A 24,617-nucleotide genomic window follows, 5' to 3' on the forward strand; every position below is an offset into this window, starting at 1 on the left:
TACAAACAATAAAGTATCAGCGCCAGACCAGTGGTTTAAATTATATTTTACTCTCCTGATTTCTTTTCTTTTCATTAAAAAATAAATAAATGTTTAAAGTTTTGTATTGCATAGCCTATATATTTTTAAAGATTATCATTCAGCCTACCTGTAGCGCATGAGGTTGTGTGCTGGGCAAATCCCCTTTACTCATGCTACCCATTTCAGTTATGACACTGTAAACTTGACTTGGCAGGCTGATCATCTTTAAACTCAAAAGGTGTTTTTAACTTGAGACTGCATGCTTCTGCATAATGTGATGTTTCTTATTACAACTGTTAGCGGTGTCAAAATTAAAGCAAACATTAAAAATGGTTTTGTTTTATCAATTGTATAGTTTAGTTTTAATAATAGCTAATGTATATAATAAATTATAATATCGATTATTGTGTAGACTACAATGTTCAACAAAACAATTTTATTAGGTTACTCTAATAGACCTAATCCCTAACTGAAAAACGAATGTGAAAATGACAGGCAGTTGCGTCTTTGCTAAAATTAATTTAACGACAAATTTCTTTTGCTTTTTTCCCCTTTATAGATCAAAAGAGCAGTATTTAAATAATTATTTCACTAAAACATGAATTGAATGCCCAGTTCTTTCCCGTGTGAGTTTATTGCGCCTCCGCCGCGTCTGCGTTTTTAAGGTTACAGGTGCACCCTGACCTGACACGGGGACCAGATCTCTGTATTGCTTTAATTTCTCAATTTTCATAACTGCATTGCATTTTCATATGGTAAAATATCAAAATTTATGTTCTGAAAGTAGTAGGAATGACGGGAGTGTTAGTAAATAACAGAAAGAACTTTCACTTTTGAGTGAACTTCTGTCACGTGTTATTTTAGTATGATAAAATAAACAAAAATAGTAATGCAGAAAAGTATTTTTCGCTCTGCCAAGCCTTCTCTGTTGCTGTATAGAGAAGCAGCCTGCTCAGTCTCCTTACCCCGGCCCCACCCCGCCCACCGACTCCTGAACGTCTCACTCACTCACTCACTCACTCACTCACTCACTCACGCGGGCATGCAGTGCGGTCTCATGAGGAAACGCAGCTTTTTGATATAATGTTTTTCTTGTTCCCAAATACAAATAATTTATCAAGTATTGTTTGAAATAAGTATTCGTAAAAACACGCTATTCCTGCTTTTCCGAATACCGTATTCCGGTTCGGCTCCACCCATAATATATATATAATTTTTTTTTTTTTTTGCATCGCACCCTCCTGCGATGTGACTATCGCGGATGCGCACATCGCGATTTCGATGCTGAAACGATGTATCGTGCAGCCCTAGCCCAAACTGTCTACAGCATGTAGATTTGAACAGCTGCACACACGTTCATGCAGATCCGCCGATGCGTGTTCACGCAGGCCGCGGTCACGTGGACATGAGTGACAGAGCTAAAAACAAATGCTGAATCAAAACTTTTTAAAATCCTGAATCAATATTAAAGTTTATATTTTGATATAAAGGTTACACTGAAAATGTATTTTAAAAACTTCATATAAATTTAAAACGTACAATAGAAATAATAAATAAAAGTTAACATCTCTCAAATAAAAAAACATTTCTCTCACTCTTTTTCAAGCACAACATTCCACTCTGCTTGCCCTAAAAGCACAGAGATACAGTGAAATGAAAAAAACACATTGATCCTGCAGGCTGAGAGCTTGAGCAATGCTCTTTTTTTCGAATATGGAGAAATTTGCAAACTGTAGGAAGGATGACACCATGGCTGAAGTATTTCTGTTAGAAAGGTAATGTTCTATTTTAAAACTCTTTTAGTCACGCAGAGCTGATGTAGATTTTGTTGTTATGAATGGGTCATATGCATAGAAGTGTTGTTTAGCCACTGAAATCTCCTGCCGAAAGATTGATGCGACTATTTTTAGTTTTGTAAGGAACCTTTTACAGCATAGATAATGTAGATTTTTAGTTAGTTTAACAACAAAACATCAGTAAACAGCGCTATTCTGCCTATCCTGTTTCCTGAGGTGAAGTTGGTTTTATATTCACATATTGGTTCATTTCTGAATAATGACAACCTGTGACGCACTCCCTGTATTGTTTACCATGCTGCTCTTATTATTCGATCTGAAAAAGCATGCAAGTATGGCTAAGTAATAAGTGTAATTCCTGCAACCTGCCAGCCAACCACTAAGCATACAGTAGTAGCTTTAGGACAGCGTGTAAGAGAGTGAGACTGACAAGATAGTGATGACAAGTTTTGATCACTAACTACATAACTGAAAATGTGCTGTATATGATGCAGTTTTTCCATCCAGAATCGTTGTATTATGAAGTACTATAAAATTTTCCAACTGGCAAATGACATGATCTAGTGGGTGTCTGTCATCTTTAATATGCGCATTTGCGATTTCAGGTGGCATGACTTTGGACGACAGCGAAGGGATTGTATTTGATAGATATTATACTAACCGGTTAGTATTTAGGCAGATCACCTACTGCACCTTTAATCATAAATTTCCTGTTTTTTTAAAGATTTTGATTTTGTATTTAAAAGTGTTTTTATGTACAAGCTGTATTTATTCTTTATTTTTTGGAAGGAAAAATAATAATTTATAATTTTTTGTGTTACATTTTTAAGAAATCTTTTTTTTTATGTATTTATTATTTTTTAACAGATAAACCAGTATTTTTGTATGATATATATTGCTTTTATTTTAATTTTAATAGTACCATTGCACGTATAGTTCTAAGAAGGTCGCTGGTTAGAGTCTAGTTTGCATGTTCTCCTCGTGTTGGCTTGGGTTTCGTCCGGGTGCTCTGGTTTCCCCCACAGTCCAAAGACATGCACTATAGATAAATTGAATAAATTAAATTGGCTGTAGTGTATGTGTGTGAATGTGAGAGTGGGTGTTTTCCAGTACTGGGTTTTAACTTGAAGGGCATCCATTGTGTAAAAGATATGCTGGATAAGTTGGCGGTTTATTCCGCTGTGGCGACCCCTCATTAATAAAGCAACTAAGCCGAAGAAAATGAATGAATGGATGCATCAGGCTTTATAATTGGCTAAATGCACAGCTAATGTTTTTCAGCCAATGATAAACTACCAATGAAAGCTTAATGTGACTTAATTTTAAATTTTATAAGGTTTATTCATCATCTGAGGATGTTGTTGATGTTGTGATGTAATTAAAATACATTCAGTTAAATAGACTTAAGCATTCATTTAGTTGTTTAAGGATAAAACAAGATGACAGACGGTTTCATTTATTTATTAGTGAAGATCACAGATTTTTTAAGAAATCAGATCTTAAACGTGGCGGTTTTGTAATGGAAAGACAGTCCACAGGAAGCACTTGGTCTGGCTGACTGAAAATGAAAAATATGTGTGCACAAACCACATTGTTTGTTAATTTTTCTTTAAATTTGTAGTTATTTTTTAAACTGTTTATTTTTAACTTGTTAATATCATGTCATTGTTTTTCTTCAAATGCATATATCAGTCATTTGTTTGATTGACAGCCTGGAGCATTGCTATAGTGCCAGTCTATATTTAGACATTAAAATGAGTAGCAAACAAATGCATAATGCAACAGAAATCAGCAGTCACATTACATTTTTTTCCTATTGTTGTTTTGGGATCTTCTAGTTGGAATTTCAACCTTTCGTGCACATGACCCAGATCTCTTCTCAATGTGTTTTTACTATTTCATGTCTGGTGGTAATGGTATTTTTAGCTCGACGTGAATAATGCAATGCATGGCAGCCTTTATTCCCATTTCTCCCTGGATAGCATGCAAGGTCAGGACTGAGAAGAAAAGCGATGCCAGGCTGGGTTAGAAAAAGTCAAATATGGCCTCAAACACATCTGAGAAATTGAGCTGAGGCTTCGAAGTTAAACCTCGTAATATTATCTCTGTAAAACTTTGAATCTCTGAAATTAATTGCTATACTGTTAGACCTGTCTCAAAAAAACTAATTATATCGACTTATTGCACAACACATGGACAAGACCTCTATCATTTTTGGTGATGCAGTATACACTCACCGGCCACTTTATTAGGTACTCCTTACAAGTACAGGATTGGACCCCGTTTTGCCTTCAGAACTGTTTTAATCTTTCGTGGCATAGATTCAACAAGGTATTGGAAATATACCTCAGAGATTTTGCTCCATATTGACATGATAGCATCACGCAGTTGCTGCAGATTTGTCTGCTGCACATCCATGATGCGAATCTCTCATTCCGCCACATCCCAAGAGTGCTCTATTGGATTGAGATCTGGTGACTGTGCAGGCCATTTGAGTACAGTGAACTCATTTTCATGTTCCAGTCTGAGATTATTCACGCTTTATGACATGGTGTGTTATCCTGCTGGAAGTAGTCATCAGAAGATGGGTACACTGTGGTCATAAAGGGATGGACATGGTCAGCAACAATACTCGGGTAGGCTTTGCCATTGACACAATGTTCAATTAGTAATAATGGGCCCAAAGTGTGCCAAGAAAATATCCACCACACTAGAGCTGCACGATTCTGGCTAAAATGAGAATCGCGATTCTTTTGCTTAAAATAAAGATCACCATTTTCTCACGATTCTGTAGATGTAAAATAGAGGTTAATATGAGTCCGCAATTACTATTGTTTTTTTCTCAAACATATGGTAATTCAACAATAATAATATTATGTGTAGGTCTACTGGTTTCTATAAATAATTCTATTCTCTTTAAAATAATTCTGGTGTTGAATTATGTTTGAGATATATGCCTATGCTTGCAATCTCATTGATAACATTATTAGACTATTTTATTTACTGGTAAATTTTAACATTACAGGGCTCGAAATTGCGACCATTTTGGTCGCATATGCGGCCGAAAATTAATCGATGCGACCTCATAATATATTTGGGCGCATTAGTGCGACCTGTTTTGATTTTTTTTAAAACGTGCTGAATCGCTCTTCCCTGCCGCTATATTGGTTCATATTAGCTGTCATTCACTCACTTTCCACTGTTAGATGACAGGGAGGGAGCTTTTATGTCCACGGGAAATGCAAACGGCTGTGAAAACTTAAAGCACACAGGTTTGCCCACTTAAAGTTGAGGCGCAGATGAGAGCGATCATGACACGTGGTGAATATTGATCCGCCAGCTGAGATCAATCGAGTACGTGCTTTTCGGAGAAGGTGCCCGAATCTCGATGGGTTGCATTCACTGCGTGTTCAGCGCAAATGTCCGCTAAAAGTCAAATCTAATACTGTATCATCGCCAAAGAAGCTCGCCTTTACTAAGTTTACACTGAAACTGCGTCTCATAACAAACAGCGGTATTGCGCCGGTGCTCAACCTGCTCATAAATGGGGTCGGCTGACTCGCCTGCTTTTCCACAAACACAGAAAAATGAAAATCAGCTCAGACAGAACATTTAAATTGACACAAACTGAAACCAAAACTTTTAAAGAGTGATAGAAGTGAGACTTTACTTACTTTCTTTTGCCTATTCTTTCTTGAGGTGTATATTTTTTATTTAGTTACTGATGACTGTTTTGCAGCTTTCAGCCTTGAATTTAATATTTTATTATAATCTTTTGTTTGTTTTGCTGCAGAAATATTATTTATTAAACTGACATGCATACATATGCTGTTTAGCAGTACAAAATAAATATTTCTTACTGCAATGCTTCATTTTTGTTTGATGCAAACTATACATTTATTTTTCATAAAGTAACAGACTTTTTATAGCAGATAACTTGCATTCAAGCACATTCAAGGCAGCATGATGATGAGAAATGTAATTCATTGTTACTATTATTGTCATTTTCATCATCATTAATATTCTAGAATTATTAGACATACACATTTTGGAATTATTGCACACAAATATCAATGTAATCTCAGCATTAGTTATAGTTGTTTCTGGTTTTTTTAGTCCTAATTGATGTTGTTTTAAAATACAATAAGTCCCTTTAAATACAATTTGCAGCAGTGCTCAATCATTTTTGGTGGGTGCTCCTAAATTTTTTCTGGTGCTCCTAAATTTTTGAAGTTGGGAGCACCGGTGCTACCAAGTAAAAAAGTTAATTTCGAGCCCTGCATTATATAGGCTAGAGTAGTTATACTGACACTGTAAACATTTATTTTCATGCACAACTGTGTGTTCGCTATGAAAGAAAAAACATATCAAATGCTTGTCGCAATCATAACTCTACAATGCGATATGATTATTTAAATGATGTGCATGCTTTTGGTTTCATTTTCACTGCTAAGTACTATTCATACTTCGCGCACGGCTTTTAAACGATCACTTTGTGCCACAAACTGAATATTATTTACAAATTTATTAGCTACCTGTTACTCACAGTCACAGCCTATGCAGGTTCTGCTCACTAAAGTAGATGCGTGTGCGTCTATTATTAGGTAGAGCGCGCGCCCTCCCTCTCTGTGGTAACAGCTCACGGTCAGCAGCTCACGTGTGATTTCTTGGCCGCGAATAAAGTATTATATGAAGACAAAAAGGACATTTTTAGTTAAATTAAGCTATACCTTATAAATACAGTATGTGACTCTTTTAACATCATTTGCAGGTGTCCATGTCGCTAAGCAATGTATGTGAAACAATGAAAAGACTCGTGGAGCCGCCTTTATGCTTTTCATCTGAACATGAAAATATGATTGGCAAAATCGTAGAAATGCTAGATTAAGATCGTCTAGGGGGTCGAATCGAGATCGCAATCTTTTTTGGATTAATTGTGCAGCTCTACCCCACACCATTACACCACCACCACCATCCTGAACTGTTGATATAGGATCCATCCTGTCTATGCTTTCATGGTGTTGATTCCAAATTCTGACCCTTACATTCTCATGTCACAGCAGAAATCGAGACTCGCAGATCAGACAACGTTTTCCAATCTTCTATTGTCCACTTTTAGTGAGTCTGTGTGAGTTGTAGCCTCCGTTTCCTGTTCTTGGCTGACAGGAGTGGCACTTTTGCTGCTGTAGCCCATCTACCTCAAGGTTGGATGTGTTGTGCGTTCACAGATGCTCTTCTGCATACTTTGGTTGTAATGTGTGATTATTTGAGGTACTGTTGCCTTTCTATCAGCTAGAACCAGTCTGGCCTCCTCTGACCTCTGGCATCAACAAGGCATTTGTGCCCACAGAACTGCCGCTGACTGGATATTTTCTCTTTTTCAGACCATTCTCTGTAAATCCTAAGATGGTTGTGCATAAAAATCCCAGTAAATCAGCAGTTTCTGAAATACTCAGACCAACCCGTCTCGCACCAACCACCATGCCACGTTCAAAGTCGCTGAAATCACCGTTCTTCCTCATTCTGATGCTCAGTTAGAACTGCAGCAGATCGTCTTGACTTTGTCTGCCTAAATGCATTGAGTTGCTGCCATGTGATTGGATGATTAGAAATTTGCATTAAGAGCAGTTGGACAGGTGTACCTTATAAAGTATACCCATACATGCAAACCAATTCTAGCAACATTTTAGCTGATTGTGCAACATCTCTATCTCTGTTGGAGGTTTCAGTATGGTTAAAGAACATTACAGTATTTACTATAAATTACTTTAGTATATTTTCATGTGGGTGTCTAACAAATAATAATGGCAGCAGATACTGCAGCCTCTGTTACTTTTTACCTTGCACTTATTTGTTAAGATTTATTATTATTTATTTAGGAAATGCGATTTCAATGCCTAATTATTACATTTTTAAATGACTATAAGTAAAGCCAATATTCTTAAGAATGAAATATCATGTGCTCTCTAGAGGAGTGTACATCCAATGTGATGATATTAAATTGTCATTCTGGCATTATATAATGAGTGGCTTAAAATGGTTTTAAATGACAATAATATCATTTATCGCTATATATTTTGGTGCAATATATCGCACAAAGAAAGATATACTGACAGGCCTATATGCTGATCTATTCTCTAAAACAGGCCACCACTGCACTACTTTTTTTTTGGTCAGAATAACTCTTCCGCCTCATGGCAACTGAATAGACATGTTGCGGTGGAGAAAACACAGCCGTCCCTCGAGTTAAAGCAGGATGTTTTCGTATTTGCTCAACCAAGCTGATGTACTTACTATAGGGTTGGCAGATGTGATGAATGTTGATGATAAATTTGTGTTACAACAGCAGAATCACATTTAGTTGTGCTTATTTGACCTGTCTTTAAGTTTTATGAAGATATTAGATCTGCCCAGTAAGAGATGATAAGATTCAGTTTTTTTTTATGTTGTTTCTAATTAAACCTTTTTATAGATGGCAACATTGAATAATATCAATGAATCAAACTGCTTGAATCTATAGACTGAGTCAGAGCTTTGATCCAGTGATTAGTTTTTGTTTTGTTTACATGTGAAAGCTCTATTCAGCTTATGTAAGTACTTTATAAACTTGGTAAGTGTCCTTATAATGAAGCATATAATTGTGAATTTATCCTTGTGTTTAAGGCATAATATGTAATATTTTTCATTAAAATATCAAATCACTAGATCAGTTTTGAGTGTTTTGCTGACTTATGTATTTGCGTTATCTCAAATGTTTGGAAGAATGTTCAAAGTCAGAGAAATAAGCAAGTTTAACTAGTGACATTGACTGTCATTGTGTTGTCATGTCGAGGATGTCATGTTCCCTTGATTTCCAGTTTGGTTTTGAACAGTATTCTTTCAAAGTCGGCTTAATAAATTGTGTATTTTATTAGTCTGACTGTACAAAGCAGCATTATAACAGGACTCTAAAATATATTCAGTATGATAAAACAGTGCTGCTGCTTCTCTGCTTAATCATGACCTGAAGAGCCAGAAGCAATTGACTATGGCATAATAAAAGCTCTGCTGCTTTCATGCCGCTATCATACTTTAATGGCTTTCAGCCTTTCCCTCCTTCATACATGTACATCTGTGTAGGGATGCAATGATTACCTCTTTAATTCGTCACAGTTAATCAATCGTGAAGGCTTCTCAACACCATGTTTCTGCACTGAACCAACTGCCGCAGCTAAAAAAATCTATGCCAACTGTGCGCTAGTTTAAAATTCCGAGCTTGTAAACAGAGGCTAATGTTGCGTCTTTTGCAAGTGCAAGAAAAGAAATGACTAGCTACTTTGATGCTTTAATTTACATTTTTTTTAAATTGATTCTTATTTTTATTTTATGTATTCATTGTTCTGTTATTTATTTTCAGTATAAAATTATTATTTATGTTTAAATGCCAAACTTTTTTTCTTTTATTTGTCAGTCCAAAGAGAAATGGACTATTGTTTGGTATTTATTATTATTATTTTATGCTCTTTTTTATTTAGTTACTGAGCAGCAATAAATAACAATTTAAAATGTAACAAGTTTTTATTAGATTTTTTTTAAACAAGTAGTATTTTGAAATTAATAAATGCATATTAATCGTGATATCTGTGAAAACAAAATTATTTCTCATTATAATCGTACAACCAAAATCTATAATCGTTGCATCCCTACTTCCATGATAATAAGTTTTGAACATGATTTTTCACATCATCTGAGGAGTCCTGTAAGATTAAACTAAGACGACAATTCCTACGATTCCACCCTCAGTCACGGCATCATCAAAATATGCCTTTGTTAGTTGTGAATGTTCGCCCTCTAGTAGATAAAATTTACACACTCTGCCTTTAAGTAAAAAGCAGTGTGGAAAATGTGCCTTAGATATAGAATACTTACCCCCAAAATATCTTGGTTATGTAAATTAATGGCCAATAAGGATGTTTACATTTTGATTTCAAAAATATGTAAACACCCTCCTAGTTCTTGCTTAAAACGTTTTAAATGTGATTGGTGATTGAATGTGATTGAAAATGTATTTAATGGCAACAATTAAGGCTGGAAAGTGTAGAGGTTTCTATTTTAAGCTATATTGCCTAGCTATACTCTGATATCTCTCGAATCTTGATCACTTTACCCAGTCTGTAATGTTGGCCAACATCAAATCGGACTCTAACCTAAGTCACACTCTTATCAGTGAAAAAAAACAGGTGATCTGTCGAACCTCCTCCCTGTGTGTTTACTGTCTCGACATGACATCATGCTTTTAAGGTGTCAGACATATCATTTGTTTACTTGCCAATTTTCTTCTGTGAAAATTTTCTATTTTGACTTTTAGTCTGTTCAAGGATCCAGGTAAGCAAAACATTCATTAGTAGGTCTGGGTATCCTTAAATCTTTACAAATCTCTACAGTTGAATTTTGACTCAGGAAGTAATGATCTGTTGTGGGTCAAGGTGGTGCATTGTGAAGTTCTACGATGAGATTGCTCATAAATAAGATAAGCTCTCAACAAGCTACTGATGGTTTGTGACATTTGTCATGTTTGAGTTGCCAGTTGCTGGAAGATTTTACAATGTTACAATCTTATGGTTTAGCCTTAAGCATCTAAAATGGTCTGATAATTAAGCCTGCTTTTCACTGCAAAATTGATGTGGATGTGGAAGGTGGCAAGATCACCACCGTTTGCTTGTGTCCGCAGAGCAATCCTTCAAACTACCAATAATCAATTCATTGTAGAGCTGTTGAGGTTTATATCGAGCGGTTCAGAGGCATGACTTCTGATCGTTTTGTCTTTGCTGTAGCAAAACATTCTGTAATCATCTGTGCAAATCAAACAAATCGATCTGGATTTAATCTCAGCGGAATGTAACTGTGAATGACTCTTCTGCGTAATCACACATGTTGTTGTCCTGGAATGAAGTTCGACTGGTCTCTCGGTTGAAGTTTCTCAATCCTTTTTTTTGTCTTATGTCTCAGATCCCCCAGCTGTTTCAGAGACCAATCAGAGCGATCCCTGTTCAGAGGAAGTTATCCCTTCTTCAAGAACAGAATTGGGCCTTGATGCTGGCACACCTACAAAGATGGATGCCGCACAGAAGCCATCTACTCCAACGCAACCAGACGTCATTCCAAAGTCCCCCGCGAGGTCAAGCGGTAGCCTTCACCCCAAGAAAGGTCAGTACCTTCAAGACTGCCTGCTCTCCTTCAATGGTGGTTGTGATTTTTCCAAGTACGATGTGATCCTGGATTAACATCTGTGTTGATTCTAGAACATCATTTTTAGTAATTTGTAATCGATACCTAATCCCTAAAGCCTGGTATATACTTCTGCGTCAAGTGACCGGCGTAACCCACGGCGCATGCAACGCGCGTAGCTGTGCATTTATACTTCTGCGCGCTGTCTCTGTTGGTCTGCATTAACACTTCCGAAACGCTAGTTGGCAGTGAGGTGTTAATGTTCCTCTGTGTCGAGTTTCCTCGCTGCTGTGTTGCTTTTCCTGAACACTTCCGGGATGGAAAAGTGGCTCAAAATCGCTCATTTTGAGGCAGGAACCGGCGGACGTGCAACAACTTTAACTATGAGGTAAACACAAAACAAAACTTTCCATACGGAGCTCCTTCACGGGACTCCACACTTGTAAACAATCGCTCCATCAGCCTCGCACCATTCATGCGGCTCTCGGTCCCGCCCATACTCGTCAGCGCTACCAAGTTGACCAATCACAGAGCTTGCGCTACGCGTCATTGCGACGTGTAGTTACAGTTTTTGAGAGGTGCACGTCAGCGACGGCCACGGCGAAGGGCTATGCGTCAGCGCCGTAGCATACGCAGGCGTTTGACGCAGAAGTATAAATCAGCCTTAACCCTCTACCCAACCCTAACTGTAAATTATTCTGAAAATCTGAGGGGAATCATAGTTTGATACATTTATATAGAAGTACATACACCTAACTGTAATCCTAAACTTAACATAAACTGTAAACTTGTCTCTTAATTCTGATTGGAATGTTGTTCCAGCATCAACATAGATGTCCTACTTGGTGAAATCACACTAACAATGCTAGCTATTTGTGTAAACATAAAAGGTGTTTGGGTTTGCATGTTTCTGGTTGATTGAAGCTGGTCGTTTAGTTCATTTATAAAGTTGATCAGTTGATCATTACTATTTAATGGTATTGAAAGGCTTTGTTTTCATAAACAGCACGGATGTGAATGCGTCTGAATGTTCTGATTGGCTGGAGTAGACATCTCGCGTCAGTGTGTCCTAATCGTGAACACGCTCTTTCCAGGAATTTTCCAGGAACTTCTCATTCCAGAAACAAATTTACCGGTATTTTCAAAAAGGGCCTGTCCACACATGATCACTATCAGGAAGTTTTCCAGTAGTTTTCCGCAAAGGTCTGTAATGTGTGAAAGGGGCTATTGACTGACATTGTGTCATCACATTAATGATGTCATACACCCTTGATTTCCAGTTTGGTTTTATAGAAAGCAATTCAATTTCAAACACATTGTAATATATTGTATATTTTATTAGTCAGACTGGACTAAGCAGCATTATAACAGAACTCCAAAATATATTCAGTATGAAAACAGTGCTGCTTTCTCCCTGCTTAATCACAACAGGAAGAGCTGGAAGCAATTGACTATGGCATAATAAAAGCTCTGCTGCTTTTTATGTCGCTTTATGGTGTCCGAATCAGTTTGGTAGTCTTGGTCATTATAGTTTGGGTTAGTATAAAATCTTGAGGTTTGTAATGACAATAATAAATGTATAATTAACTAGGGCTGTGCAATACTGGTGTACAATAGTCCCTCTCTTTAATGTGGTTCACTTTTAATGGCTTCGCAGTTTCACCGATTTTCTTTCACTGCAATTTGACTTTTTTTTTTTTTGCTTTTTTTTTTAGGTTCTACATCCTAAATGGTTGTAGTCCATTATCGGTCAATCTCCTCCATGTTTCCTGTACAGTACAGAGTGCATTCAGCTTGCCAATTTAACATAAAACTTCGATCGCTGGCAATGTGAGTTTCAACAAGGGTGCAAAAAAGGTTGTATCTGTCTGCAGCAAGACCATCGTAAAAGGGGTCGCACACCAGATACACCACAACACGCCACGCAGTGTCATGCATTTTAGAATTGTAAACATAGGTTTATATCAGAGTACGCACAATGGTGCCGCTAGTCAGCAGCTGTCTGTGGTGCCCAGCTACAACTCAGGACACTGTTATGTCATACCACAGAGCGCCGGTGTGTGTTACTTCCTACTGCGTGGTGCCTCCGTTGTGCGACCCCCTTAAGGATGGAGTTTGCTTTAGTTTTGGGGATCAGTGACTGCAGGAAAAAGAACATTACACTGCAGGGCTCAACAATAAGGACTGCCCGGTGTCCCGGGGCCAGCGTGAAAGACACTCGGGACAGTAGACAAGATTGTCACTGGCCCCTATCGGCCAGTAACGATGAGTTACTTTTTTTTTTTTTGTAGCCTGGTAACAACCAGTACAGCGAAAAGATGGCAACATGGCGGCAAAATTAAACAATGAGGCTAAAAGAAAATGTCTGTTTCTAAAGGCTTAGAACCATACATGGGTACAAAATTAAGAAACTGAAAAAAAAAAAAAAAAAAAAAACAGTTGTCAGTTTATCAAGCCATTTTTATAAAAATTATTTAGAATTGCATTAAAACACCAGCACATTTTTCCTACCGCTCTTTCATTTGCATAAAATCTTGAATTTTGCTCGTTATGTTTATTAACATATTTAAAATGTTTAAATTCTAGATTCACAGGCATAATTTTGCCACTATTTAAAATATTTGGCTATTAACTTTTTAGTTTTTTTGGTGGGGCTAGTGAAAATTTTGGCAGAGCAAGTAAAAATCTCAACCAATGGCCCGATCGGACCCGTTTAAAAAATCCTTAGCATTAAACCCTGCCCTGTATGCCCACATTATCCGCACAAAAGCTAAAAAGCTTTATTAACCTTTTGCTGATAGTGATAAATCTTTGTACCTGACAACAAGGCCTGGTTTTTCAAAAGGTTTAATCCTGATAAAATTGATCCGGATTCAGTAATCCTGTTTTTGTAATCCGTAATCACGTAATCCAGCTTACTTTTTGAGCCAGTTTTTCAAAGCAACATCGGATTGGATCAATCTGATCCGGATAGGAACTTTTCAGGATCACTAAATCTGGATAACCAGTGCTCAAACAGGATAGGAAATCACAATGTAGAACTATAGATATGTACAGAGCAACAAGTAGAATAGCCAGTGTGGGGTCAATATAACTTTATTTTTATTTGAAATGAAATCACACACATTTAAAAAAAACTAAAAACTAGAAAAAAAAAACACTCCATCCTCCTCCAGCAGTCCACTCATCTGAGACCTACAACACAAACACTGTACATTGAGGATATTTATAACAAGTTTCAATTATAGATGTATTGAATTAAAAAAAAAAAAAATACTTAATGTCAAAACCTCCACAATAATTTCAGACTTCCTCATCTGATGTGGAGAGACCAGCTTGTCTGAGCGGAGCCTTTAGGAGGTGCTTGGTTTGCTGCAGTTTGGTCAGAGTCAATTGTTCCTCTGCCAGATGAAGCTGTGCTTCTGCACTTTCAATCTCTTTCTGCAATTGTTGAAAGTGATTTCAAAAATCAGTGATTGCCATTCTTTGCATTTTTTTGGTCATTCTGATTTTCAGAATAAATATTCTGAAAACAAAAATATTTTGTGATGAATATATATATATATATATATATATATATATATATATATATATATATATATATATATATATATATATATATATATATATATATATATATATATATATATCAATTAGTGACAGAATAAAATGTATTGTTTTTGGTCAATTTTGACAGCTGTTTGGGGGATTGTTTTATGAGGCCAAACTGTTTCTACTTTGCTGTAGGCCTATACTGAAAGGCTGAATACGTTAAAGCCTATCTAATCACTGTAGCCTGACGGATGAACAAGTACAATTAAAACCTTATCAATAAATAGGATATCTTTGAAGTTATTGCATGATCTAAATATAATATTGTTTGATACATTTTTAAAGTTTTCATTACATTTTGGGCATGAAATCCACACTGAATCCACCCTTCTGATAGGATCAGTTTAATCCAGGTTTTTTGGATTAAACTGATCCAAATCCTACTAAAAAGATCTGAAAAACTCAAACTAAAGGCTTGATCCGGATCAAAATCAAGATTGGATCATGTGATCTAATCCGATTATGTAATCCGTTTTTTTTTTTGAAAAACCCATTTTCAAGATTTGATCCAATACGTTATCCAAAATCCTAGTGGATTACTTTTGAAAAACCGGGCCCAGGTTTTGATCTTTGGTTTCATTCTATAATACTGGACTTATTTTTCTATGAAAGTTTGAGAGTGTTAAAACAATAAAGAAATGTGTCAAAATGTTAATGCCTGTCTGAGAAAAGTGTATAAAGTGTGTAGTGAGGGGTTTTACAACCTTAAAACATCTATGATATTTGTAAAAAATAAATAAATAAAGCTGACTACTACGCGGATTTCGCCTATTGCTGGTTGTTTTTAGATATGTGATATTGTTGTTAAATGTTGCGATAACGATATTTCTTATCATGTAACTAACTTCAATAACACAATTTTATCAGCAATTTGAAAAAATGTACATTTATGTCATGATCATGCTAAAATAAACATGTATTTTTCTGAGCTATTTACCTTTTAAGATAAGTCAAGGTGCAAACAGAGGTGGGGATGAAAATAAGAAAGCCCCCATATGATTGCTCAGATTTGAATAAACAACCTATGCATGCATCACACAAATGCTTAACACATAAAACTAATTAAATTTATTGCACTTTCCCTGTGTTATGGATAATATATATACTATTATTGTAATAATGATAATTATTCCGATATATTGTGCAGCCCTAAACACTGTAAAGAAAATGCTGCGCTCCACACAATTAATTTATGTTGTCATTTTAGGTCAACTGTCCCTTTAAGGTGTTAACATGAAACCTGCTGGCTCTCCCCCCTACATTACCTGTTTTTTTTTTCCCAACACAACATTAATTGTAATAAACAATTCGCTCCAGTCCATTTAAAATAATTTTCCTTCAATGTGAAGCATTTGGGGAATTTTTCAGAGAAAGAAGACCGTCATTGTGGGATAAGGTTTGCCAGTCTTGAAAGCTAACAGGGACATTTGTTTACTGACCCAAAAAGAATTTCCTCAGTCATGCCTTTTGTAAATGCTCCCAGAATTGAGTTACTTTTGACTGCGTTACATTAATGTTTGAATCGGATCCGGCTAGTGAGGTAAATGTTGATGCTAATGCTGATTTGTGAAGGCTGGCGACGGGCACTTCCTAATCGCCTCTGGTCATCAGCTGAGGTGGAGCAATGAAACCTGACTGGGCATCACATTTCACGGAGCTCTGCCAGCCGAAGGGATTTAACCCTCCTGCCTGCTTCTGTCACGTTCATAGTATAATGCCTTCACTTGTACGAGCGCATGTACATTCTTGTTAATGGGAGAGTTGTTTGGGTTGGAGAAAGTAAGCAGCTTTTCTTTGCCTGCTTCATTGTTGTCGCTTTATATAACCAAGGATGTGGTTGTACATTGTTTGGTGAATGTTTAATTTAGTGGTTAAAGCAGGTTCAGCCAGGGCCTGACTAGATATTTATATTGAGTTTAATGTCAGTTAGGGCTGTGCAATTTTATTTTTATTTTTTGGACAGATATGGCGATTTCGATTTGATTTGCGATTTAATTTTGTAGTCAAGCGTCAGCTCAATATTTTGTATCGTACCTTCTTACTGATAAAAAGCATTGAGTGTTAGTTTGGAAAAAAAACTGAAAAGATATTGACTAACTTCAACGTTTATTCAAATTTGTTTATAAATATTCAGAAATTAAACACTAGTTTTTGTCTAGAGCAAACAGTTGTGAGTTATGGCGTTAGTTATCTTCTGGTGCCTTTGTGATGTTATTTCAAATGGTGTGACGGCTATAAATGACTCTGAAATTGTAATTTGCTGTTGCTTGCCACCAGATTGAGTGTCATTGGCAATACTTTTAGTTTACTTTTTAGCAAGACATTCCTCATAAAGCTGCCTGTGCTGCTTGTTTAGGTGCTAGTTGTTGTATTTTCTCATGCTCTGGCAACAATTCTGCGACAGCTCTAACAAATTCTGAAGTGGCAGACGCCAGCAGCCCACTTGTCCGCGTTTCCTGTTTGTTTGTTTTATTGTGGGCTTTCCGCATTGTTTGGTCGCGCAATTCTGATTGGGCAGAACAAAAGTGTGCTCGCTCAATTGGATAGTAAAACTGTCACGCATAGATGGCAGTCACACATTTCCTCTGGGTGGGGGAAATTATATAATGCATATATAATTCATATCGCAGCTAATTACAACATTTCAAATCACGATTACGATTCGATTTAGATTAATCGCAGAGCCATAATGTCAGTTGTAATGTAGTGTTATGTTGTCCATAAGCAACAGAAGCCAATTTGTTAAACATACTCTTTTGGAATTACCTGTTTTTAATGTTATCAGACAACAATTTTTATCTGCAGATACTTTAAATGAATTATTTTTGAATGTGAATCCTTTCAAATTTATTTATTTTTTTTTTCAAAAGCAAACTTTAAAAAACTGTTTTGGATTTTTATCTTATTTATTATTATTATTATTATTAGTTATGTATTTTATTGTATGTGTTGTTTTTTACTATCGCTGTATTTTTATTGTTATGATTTTTTTAGTATTATATAAAAAGTAGAGGTTTATCGGATCACAGTTGATTAATTTGTATGGATCACAACCCACAGTTTGGAACACACGTCACCTGCAGATTAATATTTTTTTTTCTTGTAGATCCTAAATTTGTAGTGATCGCAGAGAGATCGCCTCGCCTCATTCAAATCACATATCAAAGCATTTAGGCTGTTCTGTAAAATATGATGATTATTCAGGATGTGGTGGGTTTCTTAGGTTATTAAAGGTGTTTTCTGTCACTACATGTTTAGCCTGCCTTAATGCTTGTAGGGTAAGCTGCACAATTAATCATTAACAGATCATCATCTCAACAGCCACGTGACATAAATTGTAAGTAATGGTGATTTGCATATGTTTAAAAATCCTTCTAATGGCTACATTCAAATCTGTGTTTGAAAAACGCAAAAATCGAGAAAGAAATTTAGCCTTTAATCTTTTGAGTTTACAAACAGTCAAATAAGAAGAACAGAAGTACTGTGATAACAGTTTATAGCGTAGAAAAAAAACACTGATGTTTATGGTTTCATCTCGTTTTTGGCTGATGCGAAAAGTGGTCCGATCTGTGAACAAAAACCATAGTGTGATCCGAACCATTGGATTTGAGATTCGTTACACAACTATAAAATAGTGATATTTATAGAATGTCTGGTTTTGCTATGAAATAGCCTGAGAAAATTATATAGCAATACATTCAAAACTCAATCTCAATGTTGTCCATAAAAAAAGAATCATTGTTTTGATCTGTTTTATCCTTGTAATGATTTGCATCACCTTTAGGAGTCACTTAACTAAAAGTAAAGTTTGGGGGGAAAACTGTAGTGGTGTGACATTTTGGAAAGATTTGAATTAACCATGAAATAATCCAAATCAAGCATAAACTGATGAACATCACAGAAAATATTTAAGAGAAAAAAGAATATGCTTCGTAGTATGGAAGGACTTTAGTATTATGTAATTAGTATTATTATGTAAACACATTTCTATAAATTCACACTAATCCATGCATCTATAAGCATTACAATAAATAAAGAGGAATTAATATTGTTTTATACATGTCAGTGTTCATAAAATTTCTTAGTTAAATGGAATAATGGCAAAAATTCTAAATCTACATGTAGATAAAAAAACACACATACACAACTGGTGTTCCTTATAATAATACAATAATAGATTTGAATTTATTTATTTATTTATTTATTTATAGGGATATTAACAATTATTCATTTAACATTGTTTAGAGCAGGGGTCTCAAACTCGCGGCCCGCGGGCCATTTGCGGCCCTCGGTGCAATGTTTTGTGGCCGGGCCGATCGCTGTACACTGACAGAATCAGCGGAGTGGGGAGAGAGAGCGCTCCCCGCTCCGCTGATTCTATCCGTACACAGCGGTCACTGGCATTCCCCGCCCGCCGTGTAAACAAAGGGGCGGGGATGCCGGTGACGTCACCACGCACCCCGCCCCTTTGTTAGACGCTGTGACGGGTGGGAAGCGAGGAGGTAAATCGCGCCGGCCAGAACCAAGGTAAGCTGTTCCCGCCCCTGCCTTCCACTTAGCTACCTGGCCACATCCTGCATCTTATATATATTATAGGTAGATACAGACTGATGTTACTGGAGTGGGGTGGGGGTGTTTTATTTATAGATATATACGCCTTTTTTTTTTTAGGTGAGGGAATGGAAGTTTTGAGTGAGTTCCCCCACTTTTTTCTCTAGGACTTGGCCTTTTTGGGAGCACATATTTGTGTGAGAAGTTATTCTCCACCTTAAACTTCAATAAGTCAAAGTACAGGTCTAGACTTAATGATGATCATCTTCAAGCCATACTGAGGGTCTCAACTGCTTCCGCTCTAAAGCCAAATGTGGTTCAGATTTGTGAGAAGAAGCGCTGTCAAGTCTCTGGCAGCAAGATGTAGGCAAAAGATGCCATGTTCAGAAGAACTGTTCATAATCTTCACTCAATGTTCTATTAATGTTCAGGACACTTCATGTTCAGAAGAAATAATTAAAACTGTTAATAATGACATTTGAGGACTTTTTTTTGTGAAATCCCTTATGCGGCCCAGCCTCACCCAGACTTTGCCTCCTGCGGCCCCCAGGTAAATTTAGTTTGAGACCCCTGGTTTAGAGTATTTAACAGTAAGCAGCAAGTCAAGTGACTTAAGTTTTAGCTTTGATTTATATCTTCAGTCGACTATTTATATTTAATCTTTTTTTTTTCTGGTTCATCATTCAGTCAAGGGCGATTTAATGTTTTAAACTCCTTCACACTACCGGTTGTGCACAGTTTAGCTCATGTCATCATAAAATATACTGCTGCTGTCAGGCTGAACATCTTGTAAAAAGCGAACACTGTGTTCCACTGAATATTTCCCTCCATCGATCCTGCTGCCTCACTCAGAATATATTAGTTGTGTGAAAAAACACCAGGAGACCTGAAGCAAGGGTAGAGCTGAAGTTCAGACATTGACTCATACTTTAGGCTGTTTCAAGGATGAGTCATCTCTTTTTCGCCCCTCACCTAACCTGTTGCAGCTCACCTTTATTCTGGTTGTCTGAAAAATACATTTAGGTTTACATTTAGTCATTAAGCAGGCGCTTTTGTCCAAGGCGACTTACAATTAAGGAGGCATTCAGCAATTCAACAAGAAGAGGCAATACACACAAGAAGTGCTAATTATACAAATGAATTGTTCTCAGAGAATTAGGTGCTAGAGTAAGTAAGGGAGAGTGTTTTTTTAAAGAGAGAGAAGAGTGAAGAGTGTTTCTACAGGTGGTTTGTCAAGCCCACTCACTTGTGTGAAGACCACTTTATAAATAAAACTGAAAAAAAAGAGCTTTCAGCATTCTAAATTAATCAGTTTACAGTGACAATTTACATTAGGGAAGGGAACACATTATAACTGATTAGAGGTTTCTGTCAATAAACATCTAATTGCTGTTTAGTGATTGGAAGTAAAGTTGGTTTTGTAGCATTTTTAAGAAATGAGGTAAGAGATCTAGAATATGGTAATATGTAGATACAGATACTAGAATATGTAGAATAAGGCTTTATTAGTAATGTATGTTGTTAGTATCGAATGTAGTCATTTGAAGGCTGGTAAACAGTCAACTAGTTAATATGTTAATATGTTATGCTTTCAAATTCTTCTGTCTCTTCCATTCATGATCTGTTTTGAAAGCTTCTATTATATTTACTGTTATAATATAGGAAATATTTATGTTATGTATATTTATATAGTGAATTTATCATGTATAGCCATGCAGTCAAAGTGCTTCGCAATCATCAGGGGGGTCTCTCCACACCACCACCACTGTGCTGTATCCATTTGGATGATGCGACGACAGCCACAGGACAAGGACACCAGAGCGCTCACCACACACCAGCTATTGGTGGAGTGGAGAGACAGTGATAGAGCAAATTCGGTGGATGGGGATGATTGGGAGGCCATGATGGTAAGGGCCAATGGAGGAAATTTGGCCAGGACACCGGGGTTACATCCATACTCTTTTTCAAGAAATGCCATGGGATTTTATTGACCACAGAGAGTCAGAACCTCGGTTTAACGTCTCATCCAAAAGACTGTGCTCACTGACAGTATAGTGTCCCCTTCACTATACTGGGGCATTAGGACTCGCACAGACTGCAGCTTGAGTGCCATCTGCTGGCCTCACTAACAACACTTCCAACAGCAACCTAGTTTTTCCCATGTGGTCTCCTATCCAGTTACTGACAAGGCTCAGCCCTGCTTAGCTCATGTCATTAAGGCGATGAATCGGCTAATTCTAATTATGCAAACAGTTGTTTATAAATGTGTTGTTTTTAAAACTCTTTTATCTGTATTATTTCATTAATTAGTTTTTTTACTATTTATTTTTAATAGACTTTGTTTATTTATCTATTTCTGATTTCAAAAATAAGTAGAGTTTTATAGAATTTTCTACATTATAATATTATCATAATTTACTTTTTTATTTCTTTCCTTTTATTTTGCCATTTCAAGTATTTTTCTTAATTTTTTATATAGCTTTCAATAGTATTATTTTTAGTATCATGTTGTTAAACAACTTTTAATATTACCTGCTTTTCAATATTCTATTGATGAGTTCTTTTGTTGTTTGCATGATATTTATACCCATGTCTATTTCTTGCTCTAGGGTACGATGCACTTAGTGCCAGAATCCATAACCATTAGGCTTCACCATTTGTTGATCTTGTCATTTTTCTTTTAGTGGTTTTATTGGAACAGCAAAACCTTTATAAACTTGTTTGTACTTCGATTTTGCACTTGAGTTTGGATAGTTCTGGTCACGAATGCTGACTCGTCAATACAGCTTTCAAAGCATGCAGGTTCTGCATGCTCTTCAGGAGTTGGGCAGATCAGTGATTATAAGGGCTGGGGATTAGTTTGATTCAATTCTGATTCACAAGCTCTCGATTTGATTCCAATTACAGTTCATTCAAAGTAGATTTAATACAAATGTTATTGATCTTATTCTGCAATGCGGAGGTGCCCTTGTTTTTGTGCTCATTTTAGAATTTTCAATTCAGTTGCCTATGGGAGAAATTGCTAGGAATAATAAACTTCAGTAAACGATCAAACTACTTGCTCCACAAACAAGTGTGTTTATGACTATGCATAAAAAGAAAAAGAATATAGTAACAAAACATCAGTTTGCAACATGAAGCAAATTAACATGCTTTTTTTAACATATAAAAATCAATGAAAGTGAATGAGACAGGAAGTCTCCAGCCAAAAAGATTCTAATATCTGCGGCCACTTATACTTGGAGAAAAAGGTCAATAGATATTTCTAAAAATGATCAGTGAACACTTTTTTTTTCAGGTGCATGTAATGGATGTGTAAATATAGAACCACATGGACAGATGTATAATACATGTTTTTAGAAAAATTATAAATTCTACTTATTCTACTTGCATTAATAAAGCTGTAAAACCTATTTAGGCAAGAGATTATTATGCATCAGCAGCATCAGCAGTGTATTGTTATGCTGATGTGCCTTTAAGACCTTATACATAATACTTCAAACATACTACATACATATTACTTTCTCTTTAGACTTGACTATTTACCTGAACACTTGGCAAGATGGCCATTTTCACATATAAGCTTTTATGTTAAAGACCTCATGAAGTGCTTTAAAATGTGCATTTTTTTTCCCCGAAAGTTGACATACTTTTAACAGGGTTCATACGGTCATAAAAACCTAGTAAAGTCAAAGAATTTTGACATGGCATTTTCCAGGCCTGGAAAAGTTTTGGGGAAAAAAAAGCCCAACAAAGTTTTTTAATGGTCATGGAAATTAGTTAACAAATATCTGTAAACTTGAATAAAGGTTAGTTGTCTTTTTTTCTATCTTTGGCCAAAAGCATAGTCTCACATTATGAATGCTGTGTAAGTATTTATTCATTTATTCATTCATTTTCTTTTGGATTTGTCTCAATTTCAGAGGTGCCACGGTGGGAATGAACCACCATGTGTAAGCATTATCTAAATACATTTTACATACAATAGATATTTAAAATAAATTCAAACTAAATAGATTTGTTTTTTGTTTTGTGTTTTATGCTGTAATATATATATATATATATATATATATATATATATATATATATATATATATATATATATATATATATATATATATATATATATATATATTTATAAACATGAAACATTATGTCATGAAAATTTACTTGAAAGTCCTGGAAAAGTCATGAAATTGTAGTAGTAAAAGTACTGTCTGTTTTTACTGAAACTGAAACATAGAAACAGCCAATAGTGTTTAATTTTTACCACAGCTCTGACAGTGGGAGTGGCTTAAAACAAGTACATCAAGGTTAGAGCAAATATGATAAGTCTTGAAGGGGGCGGGACATGTCAGATACTAGAGAGCATTTCATTGGTCAGAAGTTTGAGAAAAAGCATGAGGTGACCTCAAATATATTGTTGATCTATTAAGGCAGAAGTGACAAACTGCAAGTTTCAGATCTTTAAACACGGTTCATACTTTTTAAATGTGAATTTTGTCACTATTTTCGAGCACACTAGCTAATCGATTTCCTTAAACCTATCTTATTGATATTAACATCTAAAAACACTTAACCTTCAAAATGCAAGTAGCCACAAAAAAGGGATGTAAACTGTGCCATCGAACAGCTCATCACTCTCTTTTGTTTTTATTTTTTTGAACTACTTTTCAAACACAAAATGATATTTTTTTTTTGCACATTCATTCGTGTTTTTTTTGCAGTTCTATTGTATACAAGCACTACATCGATGTGCAGGCAGACTATAATTACGTGTTTACAAATTTAAGCAGATTGAACATAAAACTATTAAGTTGTCCCAAAGAAACCTTAAGAATTGTGTTGTTTCAACTTATTTTAGATAAATAGTCTGAACAAGCAGCAAAAGACATTTTCTAGCAGCAAAAGACATTCCTATTTATTGCCGTTGGCAAGCTCTCATTCTGGGAGCCGCAATCAACACTTAGAAAGTCCCTGGATTACAGAATATAGAAGAAAAGACAACAATTCAATGCTTTTGTGAATCTGTATTGAATCAACTATACGCTATTTAACAAAGAGATTATATGAAGCATTTATTTCTACATTTTTTGCCCACCCCTAGTGGTTTCGCACCTCAGACCCTCTGGTGTCTGTTTCTGGGTCAGTCTGCTGCTTTTTCTGGCTCTGCCCAGTGACTCATCAGTGGGAACATCTTCAGCTTCCTGCGATCTATAAATACTGAGACCAAGTGGAGCAAAGATCATGACGAGGAACGTTGGAGTCTTATGATCATTATTAATGAGCTTGAGTCATCAGATCAAAGTTGTACTAGACTTTGTGGGTCATGAGATGCAGATTCAAAGACTCAATGGGGCCTGCGGAGAGCTTTTAGATTGGGGTGCTGGTTAAAGTGATGAACTCTGAGTGAACTGCTCTGAATGAGTG

The 24,617-nt window shown here is 36.1% G+C and overlaps 1 protein-coding gene across 27 annotated transcripts in view; it reads left to right on the plus strand.

The window, feature by feature from the left end:
• The window catches only part of map7d1a (MAP7 domain containing 1a), a 92,314-nt gene that overhangs the window by 20,056 nt on the left and 47,641 nt on the right, over positions 1-24,617 (plus strand). For 25 of the 27 annotated variants that reach the window (XR_015510576.1, NM_001326399.1, XM_087286053.1 and 22 more), the window contains 1 exon segment: positions 10,806-11,003. Coding sequence is in view for 26 of the 27 variants with exons in the window: in NM_001326399.1 (NP_001313328.1) it covers positions 10,806-11,003 (198 nt within the window). In the remaining variant the exon portion in view is untranslated. 27 annotated transcript variants of the gene reach the window in all.

Source organism: Danio rerio, chromosome 16 (genome assembly GCF_052040795.2).
Source record: "Danio rerio strain M-AB ecotype USA chromosome 16, GRCz13ab, whole genome shotgun sequence".
NCBI classification, from domain to species: domain Eukaryota; kingdom Metazoa; phylum Chordata; class Actinopteri; order Cypriniformes; family Danionidae; genus Danio; species Danio rerio.